This window comes from Artibeus jamaicensis, unplaced genomic scaffold (genome assembly GCF_021234435.1).
Source record: "Artibeus jamaicensis isolate MK-2021 breed Jamaican fruit bat unplaced genomic scaffold, CSHL_Jam_final contig_797, whole genome shotgun sequence".
NCBI lineage: Eukaryota > Metazoa > Chordata > Mammalia > Chiroptera > Phyllostomidae > Artibeus > Artibeus jamaicensis.
The window spans coordinates 20,332,904-20,355,080 of record NW_026521977.1 but is presented as its reverse complement, the minus strand read 5'-3'; the positions used below and the strand labels follow the sequence as shown (position 1 = coordinate 20,355,080).

General features: G+C 47.5%; 1 protein-coding gene across 12 annotated transcripts in view; it reads right to left on the bottom strand.

The window, feature by feature from the left end:
• CD44 (CD44 molecule (Indian blood group)) overlaps positions 1 to 18,862 on the bottom strand; it is an 85,252-nt gene extending 66,390 nt beyond the window's left edge. For 6 of the 12 annotated variants that reach the window (XM_037128227.2, XM_037128228.2, XM_053673059.1 and 3 more), the window contains exon 1: positions 18,621 to 18,861. In XM_037128227.2, coding sequence (XP_036984122.2) covers positions 18,621 to 18,687 — 67 coding nt within the window. In that variant the 5' untranslated portion in view covers positions 18,688 to 18,861. Of the gene's footprint in view, positions 1 to 18,288; positions 18,564 to 18,620 lie in introns of those variants that run through there. The other 6 variants (XM_037128236.2, XM_037128234.2, XM_037128225.2 and 3 more) reach the window with 5 other exon arrangements.
• Between the last annotated feature and the right edge of the window lie 3,315 nt (positions 18,863 to 22,177).

The window sequence follows — 22,177 nt, the reverse complement described above, 5'->3', positions numbered from 1 at the left end:
CGCGGCTCAGAGATGTTCGTTGTTTCAACCACGTGATTGATTGATGAGGATTCAAACCCAGGTCTCACTCCAGGATCCACACTTTGAGTGCTGGGGACACCAGACCCAACCCGCCCCTTCACTTTGTGCATTTCTGACAGCCTATGCTTGGCCCAGAGAGGGACCATGTGGGCTTCAGGAACATTCTCAAATCTAGTCCTCAGAAGAGGCTAGGAAACCTGGCTCTGAGAGACACTGTCCCCTGATGGCCTGTTGGAAGTGACGCCGGTTTCTGAATGTGTTCCAGGGGGTGTGGGAATCTCATTTGGGGAAGAAACCAAATGAGTTTTCCAAAGGTTTTAACAATGCAAACAATGCGGAATACAAGAGTGGCTGTTGATTTTAACCTCCAAACAATGTAAAGAACAGGATGCTAGAACAGATAATGGGGTACTTTTCCTATACCCTGGGAAACAGTCCTTCTGGAAGGCTGGGGATTATCTGATGAGGTTTGTTTGAAGGACAGTTTCCCTAAACATGTCCCAGAAGGAAAGCCACAGGAAGCCCCTCCTTCTAGTCCCGGCAATCAGAGAGAGCCTCGTCCAAGGCCTGCAACCCCAAACCTTGGCCAGTCTTTCCTGTCTCTCACAGAAGTTGTCCTCCTTGCCTCACCCATCCATCCAGAGAGGTCAGACATTGTACATCTTCAGCTTCCCTTGTGTACTTGCAAGAAACCACAGAAGAGATAGTTTCCTACGCCGTGCAAGCCAAAGGAGAAGGGATGGGCACAGGGTGGGGCAGAGCCACACCGAGCAAGGAGGGAATGAGAGAAGGTAAGGCCTGCTGGCTGGCCCTCCTTTGCTTTTTAAGCACTTATCTCTTATTCTAATAGGATAGGACAGGGTAGGATAAGATAGGATAGAATAGAATTTAAAACAGTTCTTTTTTAAAGTGGAATTTGGAGACCACAGCCAGAATCCACCACACTAAGCCACAATCTCACAAAAACAACCCAACGTTAAGTGAACACAGGCCTCCAGAAAAGATAACAGCAGTTCCAACTTTATTATTCTAACAGTTTCACTCAGTGACCCCGTGTACTGGGCACTGTCCTAGGCACCGGGACCAGCGCATTGAACAAGGTAGGCAAGGTCACTGTCCCAGGGGAGATTATGATCCAGGAGAGTAGACAGGCATTCAACAAGTCAACAACACAGCACGATAAAGGTTGTGACCAAGTACAAGGTGCCTTTCCTCCCCGAGACATTTGCTGTCCGCCAGTGATGCCTCCCCAAGGCGGTGTCGTTTCAACTGAGCACGGAAGGGATGGATTGGGAACTAGCAGGCCGGTCTAATAATCAGCAAACCTCTCGGTCAGGAAATTCACCCTCGGAATAAAACATAAGTCACTTTGGTTTAACAGAATCCATTTCCTCTAGCTCTTTCATCATTCGATTCTGAAAAGCAGCAGCCCCCTTCCTGGGGAGGAAAGAGGCCCATCCTAGAGGCTATGTTCAGCACCCCTGGGGCTCCGCTGCCCTGCACGCAGGCATAATAAACCTTTCGGTGGTATTTATGTGGGGAATAAAAGGGATGCAAAACAAAATTTAAAACCCTGATGTTTCTCCCCCTGCTGTTCGGTTCCTCAGCTAATGACCTAGTGGCAGGGGACTGGCCCCCAAAACCCTCCTGTTCATCTTCGGGCTTATTAGAAACTGTTAGGATGACAGACCCTTAGGAAAGAACAATTATTAATATAAAATTCAACAATCTGTTTCTGGACTCCCTGAAAGCAAGTCAGGTCCATCAGGAGCCAACATAGTTCGGTGATGTGGACATCGGCTTTGGGGGTGAAGAACTAGGGTTCAGACCCTGAATCTGCACTAATTAGTTCTATGACCTTGGGAAAGCCATTGAATTTCTCTTCTGTACAGGAGGATAATAATGCTCACCACAAATGAGTTAATGTGAGGGCTAGATTAGAGAATGGAGCTGAAAACACTTCATGCATGTTACAACACGCTGGGAGCAGTTATAGGAAAAAGAAGTCAGCGCTGTGCCTTGGGGGTCATCGTCTCATAATTTACAGGGAGAGATGCTGGTCCAAGGTCACAGTAATTCTTTTTTAATGAAGCACTACAGATTAGTGGTCCTTCTGCATGGTGTAGCTCCAGCAGTGCTGAGACGAGTTGCAATAGTGCGTTTCTAATACAGAATGCTAGAGTGTGCAAAAGACTATTTCCTGTAAATTTTAACTGATTTAAAGTTATTTTCTGATACGATTTTGCTGGGAAGAGAAAAGGATAAAGGTATAGCTATTCTGATTGGTTGGAGGTAATTACTTAGAGATGTGTAAGTATAAGCCCCCAAGTATAAGCCATAGGTCCATTAAGCCTCAGGTTGTTGTGTCCCCCAAGTGAACCCTACTCACAAGGTGTGTCTTCTCAGAAGCCGGAGAGTGTGGTTTAGGAACACAAGAACTCAGCTTTGTCTCTCTTTTTCTTTAGCTTGTATAGCATCTCAAACCCCAATTCTACCATATAAATGGACACCTTTTAGGACCTTACTGACTATAACAGACATTTTTACCAATGCAACAAAGTTCTTCTAATTGAACCCCGATTTTTTTCGAGTCCCAACCTTATGCTTAAAGGGAGGTTGAGGTCCCAACTCCCAGCTCCAGTAGGTGGATCCTGACTGGTCTTAGTCAAGCACTGTGGTCAGAGTACCCGTAGCCAGTGATCGATCAGTTTGGTGTGGGCATTCCACGGAATGTGACCCATTTCTTCCAGTGGGAAATAAAGGGAAGTCAATTCTGAAAAAGAAGTTCTGGAAAAGCTATTCCTCCTTTTTTTAGACAAGATGTTTGGAAATAAGCTTTCCTTCTTCCAGTGCCAGACATTGTTTTCTTTCTTTCATAAGATGCCTGGAAGTGTGGAAGTCAATCTGAGACCATGAAGCAGCTAACCTGCAGGAAGACACTGGCAGAAAGTGTCTGGAAAGACACTGGAAGACAATGGCAGAAAACTGCAAGAAAATGGGGCCTTTGATAAACTGAGTTCCTGGAATTGTCCTACCTCCATAGTTCTTGTTGTGGAAAGATGTCATTTTGTGAGGGTCAGTTGCTCTGTTACTTACAGAGATCTTCATCTGGCATGCACTGATATGGGTATACCAAGAAAAATGTGACAGATAATAATTACATGAGGCATGCATCACAGTTTGACGCATAGATGGGTTGTAGCTTATGTTCAATCATGATAGCTATAACTCCATCCCTATCTCTGCTACCCAAGAAAGCACATCTGAGTAAACAGACATTACATCATCATCAGGGAGATAACCTCGAATCTACTCTCATTTATAAGACACGGTTGTTTAGAACTGGTCATTTGAATTAGCTGGTGTCTGTACTTTACCGATTGATAAATATTGTTATTATTATCTATGCTTTCATCTGAAATCATCTTACGTGATGGTTTTTGTTTTCTTACCACATCTGTCCCACTCTCCTGATAGAATCCACACTGGTCATCTCTAAGTAATTACCCCCAACCAAAGAGATAAAAGAGTGAGGCCCTTGTAACCAAGTGGTTAGACATCCATATCCCAGGGTTCTTGCCTGTTCCTCCTGCCTGGACCCAATAGATGTGGCTTCATGACTGCTAGAAGTCACCCTGAAAACCACCCCCTGCACCCACACACTCCAGCCATCCACGTGCTCAACATAAGACCAAGAAACTTCCAATAACATGGATGAGATAGGACCCTAAACAAAGACTGAAATGCTTAAGATTCCTAAGTAAGTTATGAATTTTCCCTCATGGCTTAAAATAACTCTGACATCATGTGACACATTGTTCCCCAGCGTTTAGGTTCCTTTGCTGCCCCAACATGTGCTTCTAAAAGTCTGAGTCAGCTTGAAAGTTTCCACAGTTCTCTTCTGACTACTGTCTATTGCAGGATGGACACGGTAAGGCAGGTGCTTCCAGAAGTTCGAGAAGCAGAGCTCTCTTTTCTCGCTCTCGTACTCAGAAGACCCATGTGTGAGGTGGGCAGAAGAGGCCCCGCGGTGGCTGGATTTGCTATGAGGAGCTTTGATCCCACCCACCAGACTGTCCCCAGGTCGTGAGTGCTGGTGGGGTTGAGAAGTCCAAGGAGCAGTCCTTCCCCCTCGTCCCACCTCCCTACCATGGAACTGTGGGGATCTTGCACACATAATTACTGCTATTAATTCTGCAGGTCTGGAGAAGCCTTCGCTGGTGCTCTAGATCAGGTGAGGTCTCCTCTTATACGGTCTCTCATGATCCTGTGTTCCTCCTTCCCAGCATGGACCTCAAGGGTAATTAAATAAGAGCATAATGAGTTGTTTACTGTCTGTCTTCCCAGATAGACTGTAAGTTCCATGAGAGCAGAAACCAAGTCTCTCTTGTTTAAAGTTCTACCCCTAGCGCCTGGCAGAACACCTGGTACATCTTTGTATTCACTAAGTATGTGTTGAGTAAACAAATGAATCCTTTGAAAACCATTGATTGTTGACCTGACTCACAGAATTGCTGAGAAGGGGTGAGAGAAAGCCAGACCAGTTTATGCCAGACCTTCTGGTTTTAAAATGCTCATTAAGTCACAAAGGATCCAAACAAACACCAAATATGGATATACAAGAAACTGAACAGTCTCCACCTATACTGTTTCCCATTGTGCTACAAAAAAACCCCAATATACTTGTATCTTCCTCTCTTTGTCATTCCAAGTCTTCTTGCCCTGGTCCTCCCACTGTCCTCTTGTTTAGTGCCCTTTCCTCTAACATCTCCAAGGGTGAAAGGCCACTAGACTGAGAGTCAAAAGACTAAGGTTTTGACTCTAGTTGCATGACCTTGGGCAAGTCACTTGAGGTGATCCTCCCTTATCTGTTCAGTATAAGCAGTAGGCTATCTAGCACCCTTTTGCATTCCGACCTGCCATCATCTTTGGCTTTTTGTCACCAGCCCATGATAACTTGTCACTTAGGGTCTTTTTCCTTTTCTGTCTCTTTGGATCTATACTTTGCTGCTCTTGTAGGGGACCAGCTCAGCTTACACCCTTCTGAACCCTAACAAAACAGCCGGAAACCCTCCCTTCCTTGCCTCTAGCACTTCCACTGAGCTACCCCAGCAAGGGCATTGTGACTGAACCTGGCAGGGCACCCCGACCCCCTGCTGGCCCAGTAGAATCTGCACGCTTCAGGAAATGGCAGAACCAAGAAGCCCGAGCACATACCAGGTCCTCCTTGATAAGCACTGCCCAGGAGGGGCGGCAGCTTGGAGGAGACTGGTGAGCATTCCAAAGAATACAGTTTCAACGATCGGGGTCAACCAGCAACAGGAGACAGAGATAAAGGAGAGAGTTACCTTAGGTAATAATAGGACCTTGTAGTTCTACATCACGTGCTCCTCCCGACCAGCACAAAACACTTTCACACCAACAGGCAAAGGTGGAGAGGTCTAGGGGAGGCAGAGGGATTATTTCCCAGGTGGTTCACAGTGTATTGAAGCATTAGACAGATAAAGCCAGTAGCCCAAGGTCACACAATTAGGCTTTGACGGGTGGGAATTAGAGCAGAGTGTCCTAATCTCACCCGGTGGTTATTTCTCGTCAATTCTTGATGGAGCCTTTTGTTTCTACCTTGGTTCTGTCTTATCTCACCTGCCCAGGTAGTGGGCTTGCTTTTTCCCTTGGGGATGAGTAGTGGGAAACTTGAGCAGCCCACAGTGGGCTGGCCAGTCTGAGTTCAGAATCCAGCTTTCTTGGCTTGGATGCGACCAGAGGGACCCGTGGGGCCAGTCTGTGGAACGCTGCTGCCTGTCTGCTTTTGGGAGGCACAGAAGAGCCCCGAGTGGCAGCTGAGAATGCAGAGGCTCCAGGGCTGATAAAAGTTGTAATTAACGTGCGCGTACAACCCTTTCATCTTCAAAGGCTTCATTCACATCAGCTCGTAATTCCTCCTATCACCGCTATGGGTGAGGCATCATTTTTGTCCTCTCAGTTTGCAGATGGAGAAGCTGATGTGGAGAAGGGGCCTTTTGCCAAGAAGTCTGGCCCTTATTCACACAGAGGAGATTCCTGGCTTCCAGCATTGAACTTCAATTGGGGTGATGGAAAAACATAGTGGGAATCAATCATAAGAGAAGGATCAAGCGACTTCACTCCTCTGGGTAGGAGACTGCATTTAATACTGTTCCAGAAGGAAGCAGTCTGCTCAAATCTAGTCAGTATGGCTACTTGACTAGATTTGACCAGCTAAACTCCCCAAGGTACACACAACCATCAAAAATAAACGAGAAGAGCCTGCTGTTCTCTATGGTGATCTTCATGTGACACGTGGGGTCAAATCCTCTATATGGTGCCTGTGGCAGACATCACTAATGGATCACAGAACTCTCTGTGGCTGAGCCAAAGTTTGGCTTCTTAACAGAGCCCCCTAGGAAAACTCAATGGGCCATGTGACATGAGCTGAAATCTATTTGCTGCTGCTGCCACAGGCTTGTTTAGGATTCTTCTAACTCGCCACTGTCCAACTCGGGCAAAGCTGCCCAAGTTCTATGTCAGCCAATGTTGGAGCTGGCCTGCTTCTGAACTCTGTGTAGCACTGTCTGAAGAGGGTGTCATGAGAACTTCTCTGGGACAGAAGAACTGGATCTTGCAAGACATAGCCGGTGTTACCTGATCACCTGGAATCTGTCCAACCTCCTCCTTCACTGTTCTTCAATACAGACTCTTATTCAGACAGGCCGAGCCGTCTCCTGACCCCAGGCAAGCCATACTTAATTCCCCCATTTGGAACTTTTCAGCTCTTCCTCTCTCCTCTCTCTGCCCATCTTCTTACCTACACTCATCCCATCCTCAAATTCTGCTCCAGCCATGACACTGTCTCATACAATTGCTGCTCATGGAAGTATCTGCTTTCCTTCACCCACTGGCACTTGATGGCATGTCATTTCGTGTGGTTCTTTCATCCGTTTAATTTTTCTCCTACCCTTAAGTCAAATCTTCTACTTCCCTCGCTTTTTTCCACAGCACCAATCCCAGAGCACTGTGCAATGAATGGAACTGGTGAGTTTGTCACCATTTCACAAGTAGGGAAACAGAGGCAAACCAGTAAGGGAAGACTTGTCCTGTGACTGAAACAGAGAAACACTACATCTCTGCTGGCTGCGTGCGAGTTCTCACTTCTCCTAGAAGGCCGTGTCCGATGGGCTGGCTGGAGACATGCACGACTGAACCATAGCCAGCAAGCAGGGAGGGCCCTGCGTGGGACATGAGGACTGAACCCTTCTGCTATTTTATTTCAACTTCTGGTCAGTGGATTTCAGACGGATATGAAATGGGCACACCCAGGATGGGCAGCAATCTGACCAGGGACTCTGAGTGACCGATGGCAGGCTGGAACCCCAACATGGGATTTAGCCTCTGACCGGTTTTGGCAAACTCCTAAGTAATGCAGTCTTTATGACTTCCTTATTATTTCTTTCTTTTTTTTTTTTTCCTGAGCAAGAAGTGTCTCTGGTTTCATGGAAAGGAAAGACAGGTCTTAGTGAGAGTCTGGAATGTTCTCAGTAGAAGCAGCAACTTACCATCTCAAAGGCCTGCCTTGCTCAGTGCTCGTGTGTGTGTGTGTGTGTGTGTGTGTGTGTGTGTGTGTTCTTTTGGTTCATTTGCTTATTTTGATTCCTAAGGCCACCCGCAGGACACTAGTGCTCACCCTCTTAGCACTATTTTGGTTGAACATTGTGGTTAATTTGCACCAACATGTTGCAGAGTTCCCCTAAGGGAAGCTCAGGAATCCAAGATGCTCCTGGAGCTTTGAAAGTCAAGGACACAGTCTTTTCTTTTCTTCAGGGGTTGGCTTCTCTGGCCACTTGAAGCAACATTTTACAAAGTAGAGTTTAAAACAACAGGTATTATCTCTGGATCCTGCAGGTAATCCAAGCACTGGCTTCCTGTAATTTCCGCTTGTGGGGCTGAGACTGTGGCTAACCTCTCTGGCCTTAGCTGTTTCATCAGCCCGAGCCTAAGCAGTCGGGAGGGTTCAGTGAGGTCCCCTGAGCAAAGCACCTCGTCCCTAGGAGTCATTCTCGCCCACTAGAGTTCAGGGTGAAACTGAGTCGATACGCTTGTTTCTGACATGGATTAATAATTTATTTCTGACATTTGATACAAACCAGGCATTGCTTTTTTTCTGGCACTGCGTTATAGTCATGTTATTCTTTCCACTAAGTTTTGTGAGGGTTAGGTGCTCATTGGCCCACACAGTGGTAAATTTATAGAACATGAGGCCTGGAAAGGACTTTACAGATCAGCAAGAATCCAACCCTCTCACTTGACACATGGGAAATTAGAGGCAAATGGGGTGAAAGGATTTGCTCAGCATCACACTGGGAATCGATAACAGAGAGGAGCTAAAATACAACGGCCATTTCTATTCCTGAAACACTTTCCATGTGCTAGACACTCAGCTCCGTGTGCTAACCATTGTTCTAGAACTTCACGGGGCCAACTGCCTGACCCCAAGCTGCTCTTAAGTGGCAGACAGGAGGCTTGACCTGAGATCTGTCTGGTTTAATTTTCCTTCTACACAGCCACCTTCTGAAGCCAAACCTCCTCATTCCTCTTCCTCCATGCTCAACATCTGGTGGTCTTTGGTGTAGAGGGTTATTAAACCATTGAAAGAAACAACTTCCCTTTTTTTTCTTTTAGCACAATAATGAAAAAGCCAACATCTTTTCCCTGAGTGTCACCAAGAACATGATTTTGAAGCTTGGGCCAGGTTGGAAGTAAGTGCTGGGCCATAGAGACAGACAGGCCTATAGGAAATTGAGATTTCTGCTCTACTGGACACAACCTAGTAAGCCCTAAACGTCCCCTGCCTTGCTTGACAAGTCAAACCTCAAGAAAGATATTCTCAAATTGGAGACTGTGCAAAGAAAAGCGATTTCAAGGATGTTTGAGGATCACCACAAGAGGCAATAGGAAAATTAAAATAAAAAGGTTTTACAGACCAGAATTTTTAAAGGATGGAAAAGAATTAGACCCTTTAAAATTGCCAAAGATAAATGATAAAGAAGTCTTCGCTAGCCAAGTGCAGACATTTTATTCATTCACCCAGATATTTAGTGAGCACCTACTATGCATGGGAAACTGTGCTGACAGCTGGGGGCTACAGAGATACAGAAATGTATAGAGAGCTTATGTGTTCATGGATGAAAGAGAACAGATTGCCAAAACACAGCTTAGAGGCATTCCCTGAACTTCGTTTTATGGTCTTTTGAAACCTCAAGGAGAAACAACTATGAAACAATAGCTAAAGTACAAGTCACCCAAGGAAGTCTAGAGGGATGCACCTGACCTCTAAGGCTGACATTGGGAGGACACTAGTTCCATCCCCAGCATCCACTGCAAAGACAAACTTCTGGGCAGGAGACATCAATGGCAGCGTTACTTCCCCATCCAAACTTCTGTCTGCATCTGCGTGATTAGCACTCTGTGGTCACCCTTGCCCGCCCTTGCAGGGAAGTGGTGGCTCTGGGGCTAATTCTGTCACATCAGCTGGCCTCCTGCAGGCTGTGAGATGATGCTCAGCTCTGCTGGATTCTGCTTCTTGGATTGCACAGACGCAGAAATGGCAACCACTGTGATGGGCATGTAGTCGATGCTCGCTCACTTCAGACTTTTGGAGTGTGTGAAGACTGGGGCTAGGGACCTGAGTAGAAACGACCTCCTAGGCCAGAGGCAAGACACCAGGTACTGACTGCATGGATGGTAGTTTCTCTCGGGCGTCTCAATTTGCAGAACAGTGACCACGTGTGAAGAAGTTTGATCATCATCACTCCAGTACCTTGGCAGGTTCTCTCTGAGAGAGAGAATAGAACACAGGTGGCAAACACGAGGCCCGTGGGCCGAATCCGGCCCTCCACATTGTTTTATCCAGCCCAGCACCTTGTTTCTGCCTGACAGCAGCACCAAGCTCTCACTTAACAGTTAAGGAGTAGTTACATTTATACAGTCCTAAAATTACATTTGGCCCTTTGAAGGCAACCACAGGCTGATGTGGCCCCCAGGGAAAATGAGTTTGACACCCTTGGAATAGAAGAGGCTGCCCGGATCCATGACTGGTGTGTGGGTTCTCCTAGAAGGCACTGCAGCCCTGCTCAAGTGCAAAGAGATGCACTGAAACTGAGACAGATGGATAACCTAGGATGAATCTCTGTCTCCAGGCCAACACCACCTCCCCAAGCAGTGGTCACCTGCTGGGCCAAACAGAAGCCAGGCCAGCTGGCTGGGCTGGTGAAAGGAGCGACGGTACACTTCCAGCAGCAGCTCAATTCCTTGTGTGTAAGTGAGTGTAGCCTGATTCCTGGCAGGCTCCTCTCTGGGTTTCCCTCCCTCCCTCATCAATGCTAAGTGGTAGGAAAAGAAAGTCCTGGCACCCTTACGCCAAGGGCTAACATTTTGCTGCTATTTGGCTCATTTTCCACTTTGACCAATCAAAAGCCAAAGTCCTAGGTGATGGAGAAGTATCAATCAGCAACCTTCTTCTTTCATGCAGGCAACAAGTAACGATGTGATAATGAGCAAACAATTCAACCCACTGTCCCTTTCAGTCCGACATTCTCCACAACTTCCCATCACACAGAAGAGAACAGAACTTCTATCTGGGCAATGGAATGAATGAGCCACTCAGAGTATGAATGGAAAGAAGTTTCCATTACAACTTCCTTTTCATTTTTGAAGTCCCAAGCCCCTCCTCTGACACGGTGTGTAAAAAGGAGGGCGCAACCAGCTCCGTGAACATCAGTACTCTACCCACAACCAATTCCCAAATGCCGTTCATGAAAAATGCCAGAATGCTACCAGGTACCATCCCTCGAGTTTCTGGGGGTGTCCTGCCGTCTCCATGTACTAAGGGATGCACGGTAATGTAGTCACTAGGCATGTGAGCCCAGTAGCCAGGAATCCCAGCTCCATCGTTTACCAGCCCCGATCCCTTGGGTGATTTACTTTATTTATACTTCAGTTTTCTCATAAGCAAAAGAGGGATAATAATAGCACTCCTTTGTAAGGTTATGGATTAAACAAGTTAGTATATAGGAATATCCTAGAATATAGGAATATAAGGTAGCATATAGGGCTATAGTAAACAAGTTAGTATAAGGAAACAATGAGAGTGTTCCTGGCCCATGAACACCCTACAAGTGTTTGTTATTATTACTAATATTGGTGACGGTTTCTCAGAAACATACAACTAGCTGCAAAGAAGCGAGTGCAAAAGATACACAAGCTCTAACTCTGAAGAAAGGCTGGGGGGAAGAAAGATGAACTTTCAGGCACCATCAAAAGACAGAGGCAATGACGCCCCAGCAAATGCCCCACATTACTGTTCTATGTGAATAATCTCTGTCCCCACTGGAGTTTTGCAATTAACCTTTACTCTCCGAAGCTGAAGATGCAAGGAAGATTTTTGAGGCTTGAATTTCACAAATTACCTCCTTGGTGACTCAGCTCCTTTCCACCCACCTGGGTCCTATCTGCCCACACTTGCACTTAGGAGGGGCACTTGCCTCAGGAGGACACACCCAGACAGGCAGTGCACCCCAAACTTGAATCATGAGGTCCTGTTCCCCCCACAATGTCCATCCCCATTCTGCGTTTCACTCCGTTTCCAAGTCTCCCTAGGTGGATGGTCCACGGGTAGGCAGGACTTGCCCCTGTGTTAGGCACCTTCAGCCTCAACAAGCTCTGTGCAGAGGAAGCAAGGTTTCGTCACTGCCAGTATGGCTCCCCATCTCCCTGGAGACTTGCACCTTAAGTAGCTGCAGAAAACCCACAGAGAATGCAAGAATCCTCTGTGAAGCTCTCTTGCTTCTCTCTCAGCTGCTACCACCTTCCAGAAGCAGGCAAGGGGGCTGGACAGGTGCAGGCCTCTCATGCAAGAAGTCAAACCTCAGATAAGCCTCTCCAAAATAACCAGACTTCTAAACAGGCAGCTGCTGGGCAGTGCTTTATTTTAAGGCTTAAATTTGGGGGTGGTGTCATCATCCTGCCTGGTTTCCCACTCCATTCTCGGCTCCAGAATCCAGTGACCCTGTCCTTAGACAGACATCCCAGCCACAGCAAGCAGCCACCAAAGCCACAAATAGGTGGGTGAGCTCCCTCTTTGGACAGACCAGACTGGAGCCCTGTGATGGACAGCTGGCGAGCCAAGCGCCCTCCTCGGGCTGGCCGTAAGCAAGACCGCCATCACCACGGTTATCAGGTAACATAAATGTGTTTGCATCTTAGGTGTACAGGTATACTAGCCAATATATACGGATAGAGTTACTTCTATATTTTAGACATTCATTTCAGTTCAACAGTTACTGGTAACAACTGTGGGCCAGCACTGAGATCCAGAACCACGAAAATCAGTGAAATAAAACCCCTGAGGTCAGGGGGCTCCCACGATACTGCAGAAGACTGATAGAGAAGATATGGGAGGTTTGAGGGTTTCCCCCTTTGAGGAGGGTAAAAGTCACTAGCACCCCTGGGTTCCCAAAGCTAAAAAGGCCTTCCTGCATAATTTTACTGTGAAGTTTGAGGCTAATTAACTGGGGACCTAAGGGAATCAGATACCACATTGTCAGAGATGAGGTTACTGGGGTGGCTGCTGTCCTGTTACACCAAAGAATCTCAACTGGGGGCAACTGGGGGCAACTTTAACACCAACAGCCCCCCTCCTACCAATTTGGCACTGTCTAAAGGCACTTTTTGTTGTCACAGTTGGAGTGGAGGGATGCACACGACCAGAATCCAGCATGTGGAAGCCAGAGATGCAGAGTCAGCCGTTATCCAGGAAACCCTACACTAGACTGTGAGCTACACAGAGGTGAGGGCTGCTCCTCCTGACAATGACCTCTCCCATCCTAACTTCCAGTGCACTGAGCACACAGCGCATTAACACTTGTTGAGTATATTTTCTAGTTAATTAATTATTTGAGAATGGATAGATTGTCAGCAAGGTAATAGAAATAATGCACACCCCTTTCTCATCTCCTCTTCTTCATATATTCAAATCCTACCCTCAGCCCTGGCTGGGTAGCTCAGTTGATTAGAGCATTGTCCTAATATGCCAAGATTGCAGACTTGATCCCAGATCAGGGCACATATAAGAATCAATCAATAAATGCATACATAAGTGGAACCACCTCTCTCTCTCTCTCTAAAATCAATCAATAAAAATTTTTTAAATATAAAATATTAATAAAAATAAATAAATAGTTAAATCCCATTTTGTCTGTATTTCCCCCCATCTCCATCATGGATTCTTGCCGTTCTCCTGGCTGTGCCTCTGCTTAGCATTCTTACTCTCCTTACCCTCCACACTGTCACTCAACTGCGCTACGGCATACACGTAGAATCATAAAGGCCTTGAATGCAAGGCCTACATCCCATACATTTAGATCACCAGAGTAGTCAACACAGTGTGGGACCCACAGAAGACACCTCATAAATGCTTAACAGTTGACCAGTCATATACCCACATTACATGTGTTCAGATGCACACAGACTTACAGCCACACCCACGGGTGTCTGTCCACTGCTAGCAAGCGTGGAATTGGATATGTGGCATTTCCTGGTACTTCGCATATTGGGGTGACCAAGAAATGGAGAACAGAGGAAGCAACACTAACTATTTCTCTCCAAAGTAGACATTTTTTAGAACCAAGCATCAATTTAATCTGCTGATTAAATTGATAGACTGATTAGGAGTTGTGGAGATGTGAATTCATGCATGCAAAAAGTCGTAGAAAGTTTTTGACTTCTAATCACACGAAGCTATACATTTCTTTGTAGAAAAATATATAAATATTTAGTCGAAGTACACGGTATGTATCACCTGGCAGAGTATTTGCATATTTGAACTCGCAACGCCCCTAGAAGGTCTGGAATGCACAGCCACTGTGTCCATGCCAGGCCAGACCCATTGACGGAAACTTCAGAAAGCGCCCCTTCCTGGTCCTAGAAATTGGGCTGGCTTCCCACACCCTTGTTGGCCAGCTTATGGGGAGTACACATTTAAGGCAAATTTCAACTTCCTAAGTAAGTGAAAAGTGGGGTTTAAATGAAAGGTAGGAAGCACTAACCTCCCCTGCTAATTCTGAAGAACATTTGTGTGCTTCCCATTTAAGTCGCCACACAAAGGAAATTGAGTCATCAGTTTCTTTCCGTGCAAAACCCCAGAATTTCTCTGAGGCGGAAAAGATCCCCTTTGTAAACTGCGCTTTGTCTGACAGCATCTGCACCTGCTTCACTCATTCTTTATGAGAGCCACTTCCCTTTTAGGCTCTGGGTGGAGTCTGCTAAACCAGCGGTGCTGGGGAAACACAACTTCAGCCCCTATCTCAGCCCCAGCCTCAGCCTCAGCCCCTGCCCCAGTCCCAGCCCCAGCCCCAACCCCAGCAGCAGGACTTTCTGCTGTGGAGGCCCAGCTTACCTCCCACCCCCTCTGCCCTGTCAGGGAACCCCAGCCTGGAACCACCTGATATCACAGGCTGATCTGCCATCTCGCTTGGGCGGCCACGTGTACCTGGAGCTCCACGCTAGCTTTCAGTTCCAGACCCTTGACTTTTGTAGAGAACTGCGTCATCCTGGGTCCTTAAGACGTTCCTTTACTGAGGCTCATACAACCCACTAAATGCCGTGGGCTTCCAAAGATCATGTGTTGAGGGGGCTCTCTGGGTCAATGCACGTAAATGCTTGCGGGTCCACGTGAGAGGCTCTGCGGGCAGGGCCTAGTCCTCAGTTTTCACACAGAGGGCATTGTCCTAACTTGTCTCTGAGGCAAGAAGCAGCCTCTCCCTTTTTTCCAAGCCTGCAAATGAGAGCTTGTCTAGAAGGGCAGCTGTACTCTGATAATGTTATGGACTTATTTTAGTGATAAATAATTAGGTTAGCATTTCTCGACAGCTGTGGCCAAACCTGAGGAGGCCCAGGCTAGGGCAAGAAGAGCCTCACAGCCTGCTGGGGGCGAGGGAAGGCACTCAGACGAGCAGCATGTTAGCTGGCCACAGGGATAGAAGGAAGGGTGGGAGACCACACCAATTTACAAAGTCCGCCAGAGGCAAAGTAATGAATCAAAGCAGCACAGGCTTGGGAGTAGAACATGGGGGATGTTAGACAACAGGGGACCCCCAACTCCACCACTTACTAGCTGTCTGTCCTTGGGACAGTCATGCCATCTCCCTGAGCCTCAATTTCTTTGCCTAGAAAATAGAGTTAAGAGAGTGCTGTTGTGAGGCATCTGTAAGACGACCTGTGCAAACACCCCCAGTGAATGCCTAGCATAAAGTTGGTGCTCGTAAATGCTGTTTCCTGCGCACCTGGGACACTACTTGGCCCAGGAGCCTATGGTGCAATAGCTGAGTGTCAGGCATTTAAAACTGAGGTGCACTCCTCGCCCCAAGGGACACAGCAATGGCCCGAAAGGCCCTGGAAGCCCCAGGACAGTACAGAAACTCTTCACTGAGCATCATTTGTGCTTTATGGTAAGAAATAGATATCTCATTATTTTAGATTAAACTCAAAATGGGTATATTTTGGAGCAAAATAAAAAACTGTGATGAGTGTTTAAGATGGTATTTAAGGCTTGAAACCCCAGTAGACCACACCCTGCCCACCCATCGCAGGGGGCAGAGGCGGGGATCACGGCCACTGGTGACAGCGGTATTGCAGAGACCACGAGTATGGAGAGTGTCCTTCTCTAACATTCTGTCAGACAGCGGGGAAGTCACGCCTCTCATCCAGGGTCTGTTTCCTTCTCCAGGGAAAAAGAAGGGGTTTTTCTGAATGATCCTCGGCAGTCCCGTCTCTGAGTCTGCGACAATGAGTCAAGAAATATTTCTTGAATGAATAGAAAAGAGCTGTCATAAACAAAGAATTCCATGCTGCCCAGCATTCCCTTCTCCATGGCGCAATTTGAAAGAAAACGGAAACTTTTCCTACTGGCTGCCAGCCTCAAATATGCCTGCCTACCTGGCGCCCTACCTTTGCAGGAAGTAGATGTCCAATGTAAGTCTGGGGAATAACTCAATTAATTGATGTGAACTTCAAGCTGTGATAGACCATTACTTACTTGCTCCTTCACCTGGGAAAATAGAGCCAAAGCTCTTATGCCCAATAGGGGTCTTTAATGCTCAGAGTGCGCAGAGAGCACATGCCAGCCCCAAGGCCCAGAGCTCTCAGGTGCACACCTCTTTCTCAACACTAGGGGCGCAATTCCCTAGCAAGACCTCTGGCCCACAGTAGACAAGAGGAGGAGATAGATGTGGGGGGGAAAGCTCATCCCACCTGCCCTTCACCCAGGGCCACTCTCCTTCTTCCACGTATGACAACTAGTTCGAGGTATCTGTTTGCCGGCTCAGAGTTTCTGTATTGTTTAACCACTTTTAGCCATTTCTCTACTTTTTGCTTTCTGATAGGGAGATTGGAACCGTCTTCTTCCCCAAAGCCTTGCCTGCCCCTTTCCAAAGTTTCCTCTTCTCTTCTGGAGCCCACCCACTCCCAGAATAAGCCAATAGCAGTTCCTTTCCTTCTGCCCCTCTTTGTCCTTTTGCTATCTGCCCGCCCAGCCCAAGCCCACTTGTAAATCATGTCTCTCTCCTTTCCAAGTCTTAATTCCTTCCAAACAACTTTCCAAGCCAGAGTCCAGGCAGTTACTGCTACTGGCACTTTTTTGTGCTTCCTCCAAATGACGCTGCCTAAAGGGACTGCAGGAACATGGGGCGGGAGTGAGCCCGCTGCTCCCCGGGAAAGTCTCACAGGTCAGGACAACGCCACATATTTGGTGATGGCGTCCTTTAAAAAGAATACGGCAGACAGGTTGGCAGGGGTCGTGAGTCAGAATTCTCAGCGGCAAACCAGAAGTTACCAGAAGGTAACATGCAAATTAACTTCCCCAGAGGCCTCCCTTCTCTAAAGCCAGCCCCCAGGGCTCTTGCTGCACTCAAGTTTCCCTCTTCTCTCCCATTCCAAGCGTCTCCTCCTTTCAAGGGCTCTTCGGATCTCCAGTCTCAGCCTCTACTAAGGCCTTTGGCCCACCACACCCCCCTTCACCGAAATCCTTGTCAATTTTGTCCCTGCCATTCACGCAGCCTAGCATATTCTGACTGAGAAGAGACTAGTGGGCCTGGGTTTCCACGGGCGCCAATCCTCTGGCTGTGCAAACACAGGTAAGTCATTTAACTTCTCTGAGCCTCGGTTTGTTTCCCTGCAGTAAAATGGGACTAATGCCAGAACACTTCTCAGGGGGCCAGCATGCGGGCAAAGTGACACTGTAACAGACGCAAAGAATTCCACACAGCACCCGGCACAGCAAATGTGAAAAATAAATGCTTGCTAGTGCCGTCGTTCCTATTTTTTATTATTATTATTATTATTATTATTATTATTATTTCTATTTCTATTTCAGGAATCTAAATCAAACATCCCCCACTTATCCTCTTCTAAAGTACCCAGGAAGGATGGTGTCTTTGACTTTCCCGGTGCCCCCAGAGCCGGGTTTAATAAATACTTGCTGAGCAGAACTAACCATAGGCTGAGCTGTCTTAATGACCCAGCTGGCACTTCTTAAAAGAAAAATTAATTTTGCTAGTGATAAGCAAATCAGCCATGTAATTATCTGTACATATATAGACAAAGAAAGGGAATACTTGGAATTCAGCCACAACAGAATACCTCACACACAGCCACCCCCTCCACAGACAGGAAGGGCACAGACCCTGTTGCGATGGAATCCTGGCAGCATCGCCAGCTCCAAGGCCCCTGGTGCAACCCTGGTGCCCAGGCTCCTGCATCTCCTTCAAGGATTCCAGGCAGGAAATAGTAGCCACGTTACTGTCTGGATTTCCCCTAACTGATTGGCAGAAACAGGAGTTTATGAGGCCTGAGCAGCTGGCCCACTCATTGCCTTTTGGGCTCACACTCCCTGCCCCCCCCCCGCCCCCTCTCCCCACCCCACACACCCAGGCTAAGACCTCGTGGAGACCCAGAACCTCCCCCACAGAGTTGGTTCAAGTTCCCACTAGCGCTAAAATAGTCAGTGACCTGAGCCAACTATAGGATCTTTGAAACCCAGGCTCAGTGGGCAGCTCCAGGAAGCCAGGACCCCTTCCTGGAAAGCTCACTGCCACCAGCTACCATAAACACAACTGTGCCCACCTCTATGGCCACTTTGCTAACAGCCCCTGGCCCTGCCCGGCCCCTGCCCTGCCTCAACCACAGCCAGGCTTCAAGCACCTTTGGGACAGGAGCCTGTTGGTCCGGACACCAGCTACGGGGCATCCAGGAGTACAGTTACTTTCCGCCTCGGCTTCTGGTCACCTCACCCAAACGGCGCGTCCGCAGCCTGCCGGCAAATTTCCTTCTCTCTTTCTCTTCCTTTCAATAAAACGGTATTTCCAGCAACAAACTCTCCGACAGTTGAGCGCAAACCTTAGTCTTCCTTAACCCACCGCACGGAGCACGCCCTCCGCTTGGTTCCAGTCCACAGGACCAACCCAGCCAGCGTGGATGGCGGATCTGTCCCGACCCCGCTGCCACTCCCTCCCGCTGCCCCAGAGGGCACTCACCGATCTGCGCCAGGCTCAGCTGCAAGAGGCAGAGTCCCCAGGCTGCGCGCCACCCGATCTTGTCCATGGTGTCGGAATGGACAGAGAGAGCAAGGGAGTGAGCTGGAGGGGCCCGGAGCACGGGGCTGGAGGAGAGGGCGAGGAGGGCTGCCGAACGTGTCGGAGCAGAGGCTGGGGTCCCGCTGGGCAATGAGAGCGCCTCGGAAGTCAGTTGCAGTTTTTATTCAAGAGCTGACTAAGAGGGAGGGAGGGAGGGAGCAAGCGAGGACACACCCAAGCGAGGGGGCTGTGACTAAGCAGCCGCAGAGGTTTAAAGACGTACTGGCCCTCCTCTGAACGGCCCCTGCGCTTCCACAGGGTTCTCTTAGGAGAATGTAAATCGCCATTTCCTGGGCGTGCGCCGGGAAGGCAGCGGGGTGCCAGGCAGCGGGTGCCGGCTGGAAGGGCGGCCTCGAGAAAGAGGATGACTGAGTTCTGAAACCTCACCCAGTCCATTCTCCCGCAGGCTCATCCACCCTCCCAAACATGCTCCCAACCACACATTCACCCATTTACCCATCTTTCTTTACATCCCTCCACCCATTTATTCAACCGCCCATCCTTTCATCTACCCAGCCACCTTCCTATGCAACTTCCCATTCACCTCTGCACACATTTTCCCACATTTCTTCGTAAGCCCACATTTATCTATTCACTATCCTCTTCTCCATCCATCCACCTACATACCTGCTCATCAGTGTATCCATCCATCGTTCATCCATCATCCCTTACCCACTCATCATTGTATCCATCCTCTCGTCCACCCACACTTCCGTCCATCCTTTCTTGCTCCCATTTATATACCTATTTGTGCAAATGTTAACCCATTTCCCCCATCTAGCCCACCCAGTACATCTCGAAAAGGAAGGAGATTGTCATATTCTTTAGAGAGGCGTTTTGAATTTGAAAAATCATGTTTGCAGTATCATTTCATACCTACCACCAACAGACTGTGATTTAATATTTGAAAATTAACAGGAGTATTTGTTGTTAATGTGGACCACTGAAAGTCAATCTGAACAGACTTCTTGCCTGGTGAGATGCACAGAAAATGATTGTGGTTACCAGTGACTGCGGTCAGACCCTGAAGGAGCCGTGGCAGAATTTCTGAAGGAATGTAATTCCCTTTTGATTTTGTTATTTATTGAAAGAAGTTGGAAAATGGACAGAAAATATACTCAGTCATTTCTTTTTCTTTTTTTTTTTAATCTCCACCTGGGGATATGCTTATTGGTCTTAGAGACAAACATCTGATTGGTTGCCTCCATATGTGCCCTGATCAGGGGTGGAACCCACGACATTTTGCTGTACAGGACAATGCTCCAACCTATGGAGCCACTGGGCCAGGGCCACTCAGCCATCTTTAATTCAACCGTGTAGTGAGTGCTCAAAGATGTCAGGAGAAACAAGACCTGCCCCGTCTTCAGGAGCCTTACACTTTGGTAGGGAACTAGACTCCCAGACAGGTTGTTGCCATACAATATTTGTGTACAGAGTGCTATCGATCCTAGAAAAAAGAATTGCGCCTTTTCCTGGGGAACATCAAGGCACTCTTCACAGTGGAACTGATATTGGAACCAGGTCCTGAAGGAGGGGAAGGAATTCTTCAGAGGAATCCACAGGGACAAAGCATCTACAGGCAGTACTCCATAGCGGTCAATAGCAAGGATTCAGGATGCACTCTGCCTGGATTCACACCTCGCCTTGGCTGCTTATAAGCTGTGTGACCTTGAATAAGTCACTTAGCCTTTCTGTGCCTCAATTTCCTCAGCCTAAAATGAGGTTAGTAACAGTGTCTCTTTCATAGAATCAGTGAGGATTAAATGAATCAAGAGTTCTGCGTATATTAAACACTAGATAGATATGTATATGTGCATATAAGAAGCACTATATATGTGTTTGCTATTATTACTAAGAGCAAAATTGTGAGTGAACACAGATACATGAACGTGCAATAGGGAGGAGTTTGAACACTTGATCAGATGAAGAGTTTGAGGGACACAGTGAGACATGAGGCTAGAGAAGAAAGCAGAGGCCAGGTTGTACACTATACCAGCAAGTTTGAACTTGATCCCTAGGAAATAGGGAACCAATGTAAGTTTTATTATTATATTGTTGTTGTTATGTTGGTGCTGCAATACACATAACATAACATTTATCATTTTAGCCATTCAGTAGCATTTAGTACAGTCAGCACCTTGTTTAGCCATCACCACTATCTTAATCAGTTTGGGCTAAAGAACAGAATACATAAACTGGTGACTTGAACAGCAGGAATTATTTCTCACAGGTAGGAGGCTGGGGAGTTTGAGACCAGGGTGCCAACATGATTGGATTCTGCTGAGAACACTCTTCCTGGTTTGCAGGTGCCAGTCTTCTCCTAACCTGACAGGATGGGAGGAGGAATAGAGGGGGGAGCAAGATCTTCAGTGAGTCTCTTCTTAAAAAGGCGCTGATCCCATTCTTAAAGGGCTGCATCCTCACCACCTCCTCAAGGCCCCACCTCCTAAAACCATCACCCTGGGAGGTAAGGATTTCGACATGTGAATGCTGGAGGGTAACACACATTCGGCCAATACTAATGTAAGTTTTCTAACTGGGGAGAGCCTGCATCCCAATAGGCTGCTCTTCTTACACTTTCAGGGAGAGCATTTGGGGCTTAAAACAAAATCACTGAACCTGCTTCCCACCCACTCCGCTGGCATTCTGTCATTCAAGGGGCGGCCTGTCTGAAAAATGAAGGCAGTGCCTCTGAGCCCCACCCGAAAAGCAGACACTTTGAAAAATGCTGTCAGGAGTCAGAGGGTTGACCTTGCTGCTGTCTGTGACGAAGCTTTCCCAAAACAAGTGGAGGGCAAACTGGCTCCCAGGTAGATAGATCCTCAGGCGTTAACCACCTGAGAAACCAGTTCTGGTGAATTCCATGGAAGGAATCCTGGACTGGGAGGCCTGTGCATGTTACATCCAGGGCATTCAGCTTTCCTTTTTTGGAGGAGGGGCGTGAAGCAGGATGGATATTTTCTAGAAATAATATTTGTCTAACTGTGTTTCATGGAACTTGGAGGTTCCTTGGAGACCCCCCCGAAATAGACAAAGAGGTCAAAGTAAAGCCTTACACGTGGGCTGTGCCTCCCCCACTCCTGTCCCCACCCTAAGCACTGAAGTTCCACTCACACCAATCTTATCCACTAGACTACTGGGTGATTTCATTTTGACAAAGGATTTTACTTTTTTTAAACCTATAAAAACTCCTACACAAGGTCATCTCAGACCCGGTCCCTTCTGTATTTGCAGTCAAGAGTCTGCAAATGAAGAAAGCGGTTGCCCATGCTTTGCAAACTGTAGAGGGGCATGCAAATTCTAGGGATTGTAATTAGGAATATTCTCCCCCGGGGCGTTCTTCAGCCTGCTGGCTTCCCCCCACGCCACAGCTGACTCATTTCAAACTGACCCGGTGACTTACTGAGTGACAGCCAGTCTTAGGGAATTCCTGGATCACCTCTCTGACCTCCTCTCTC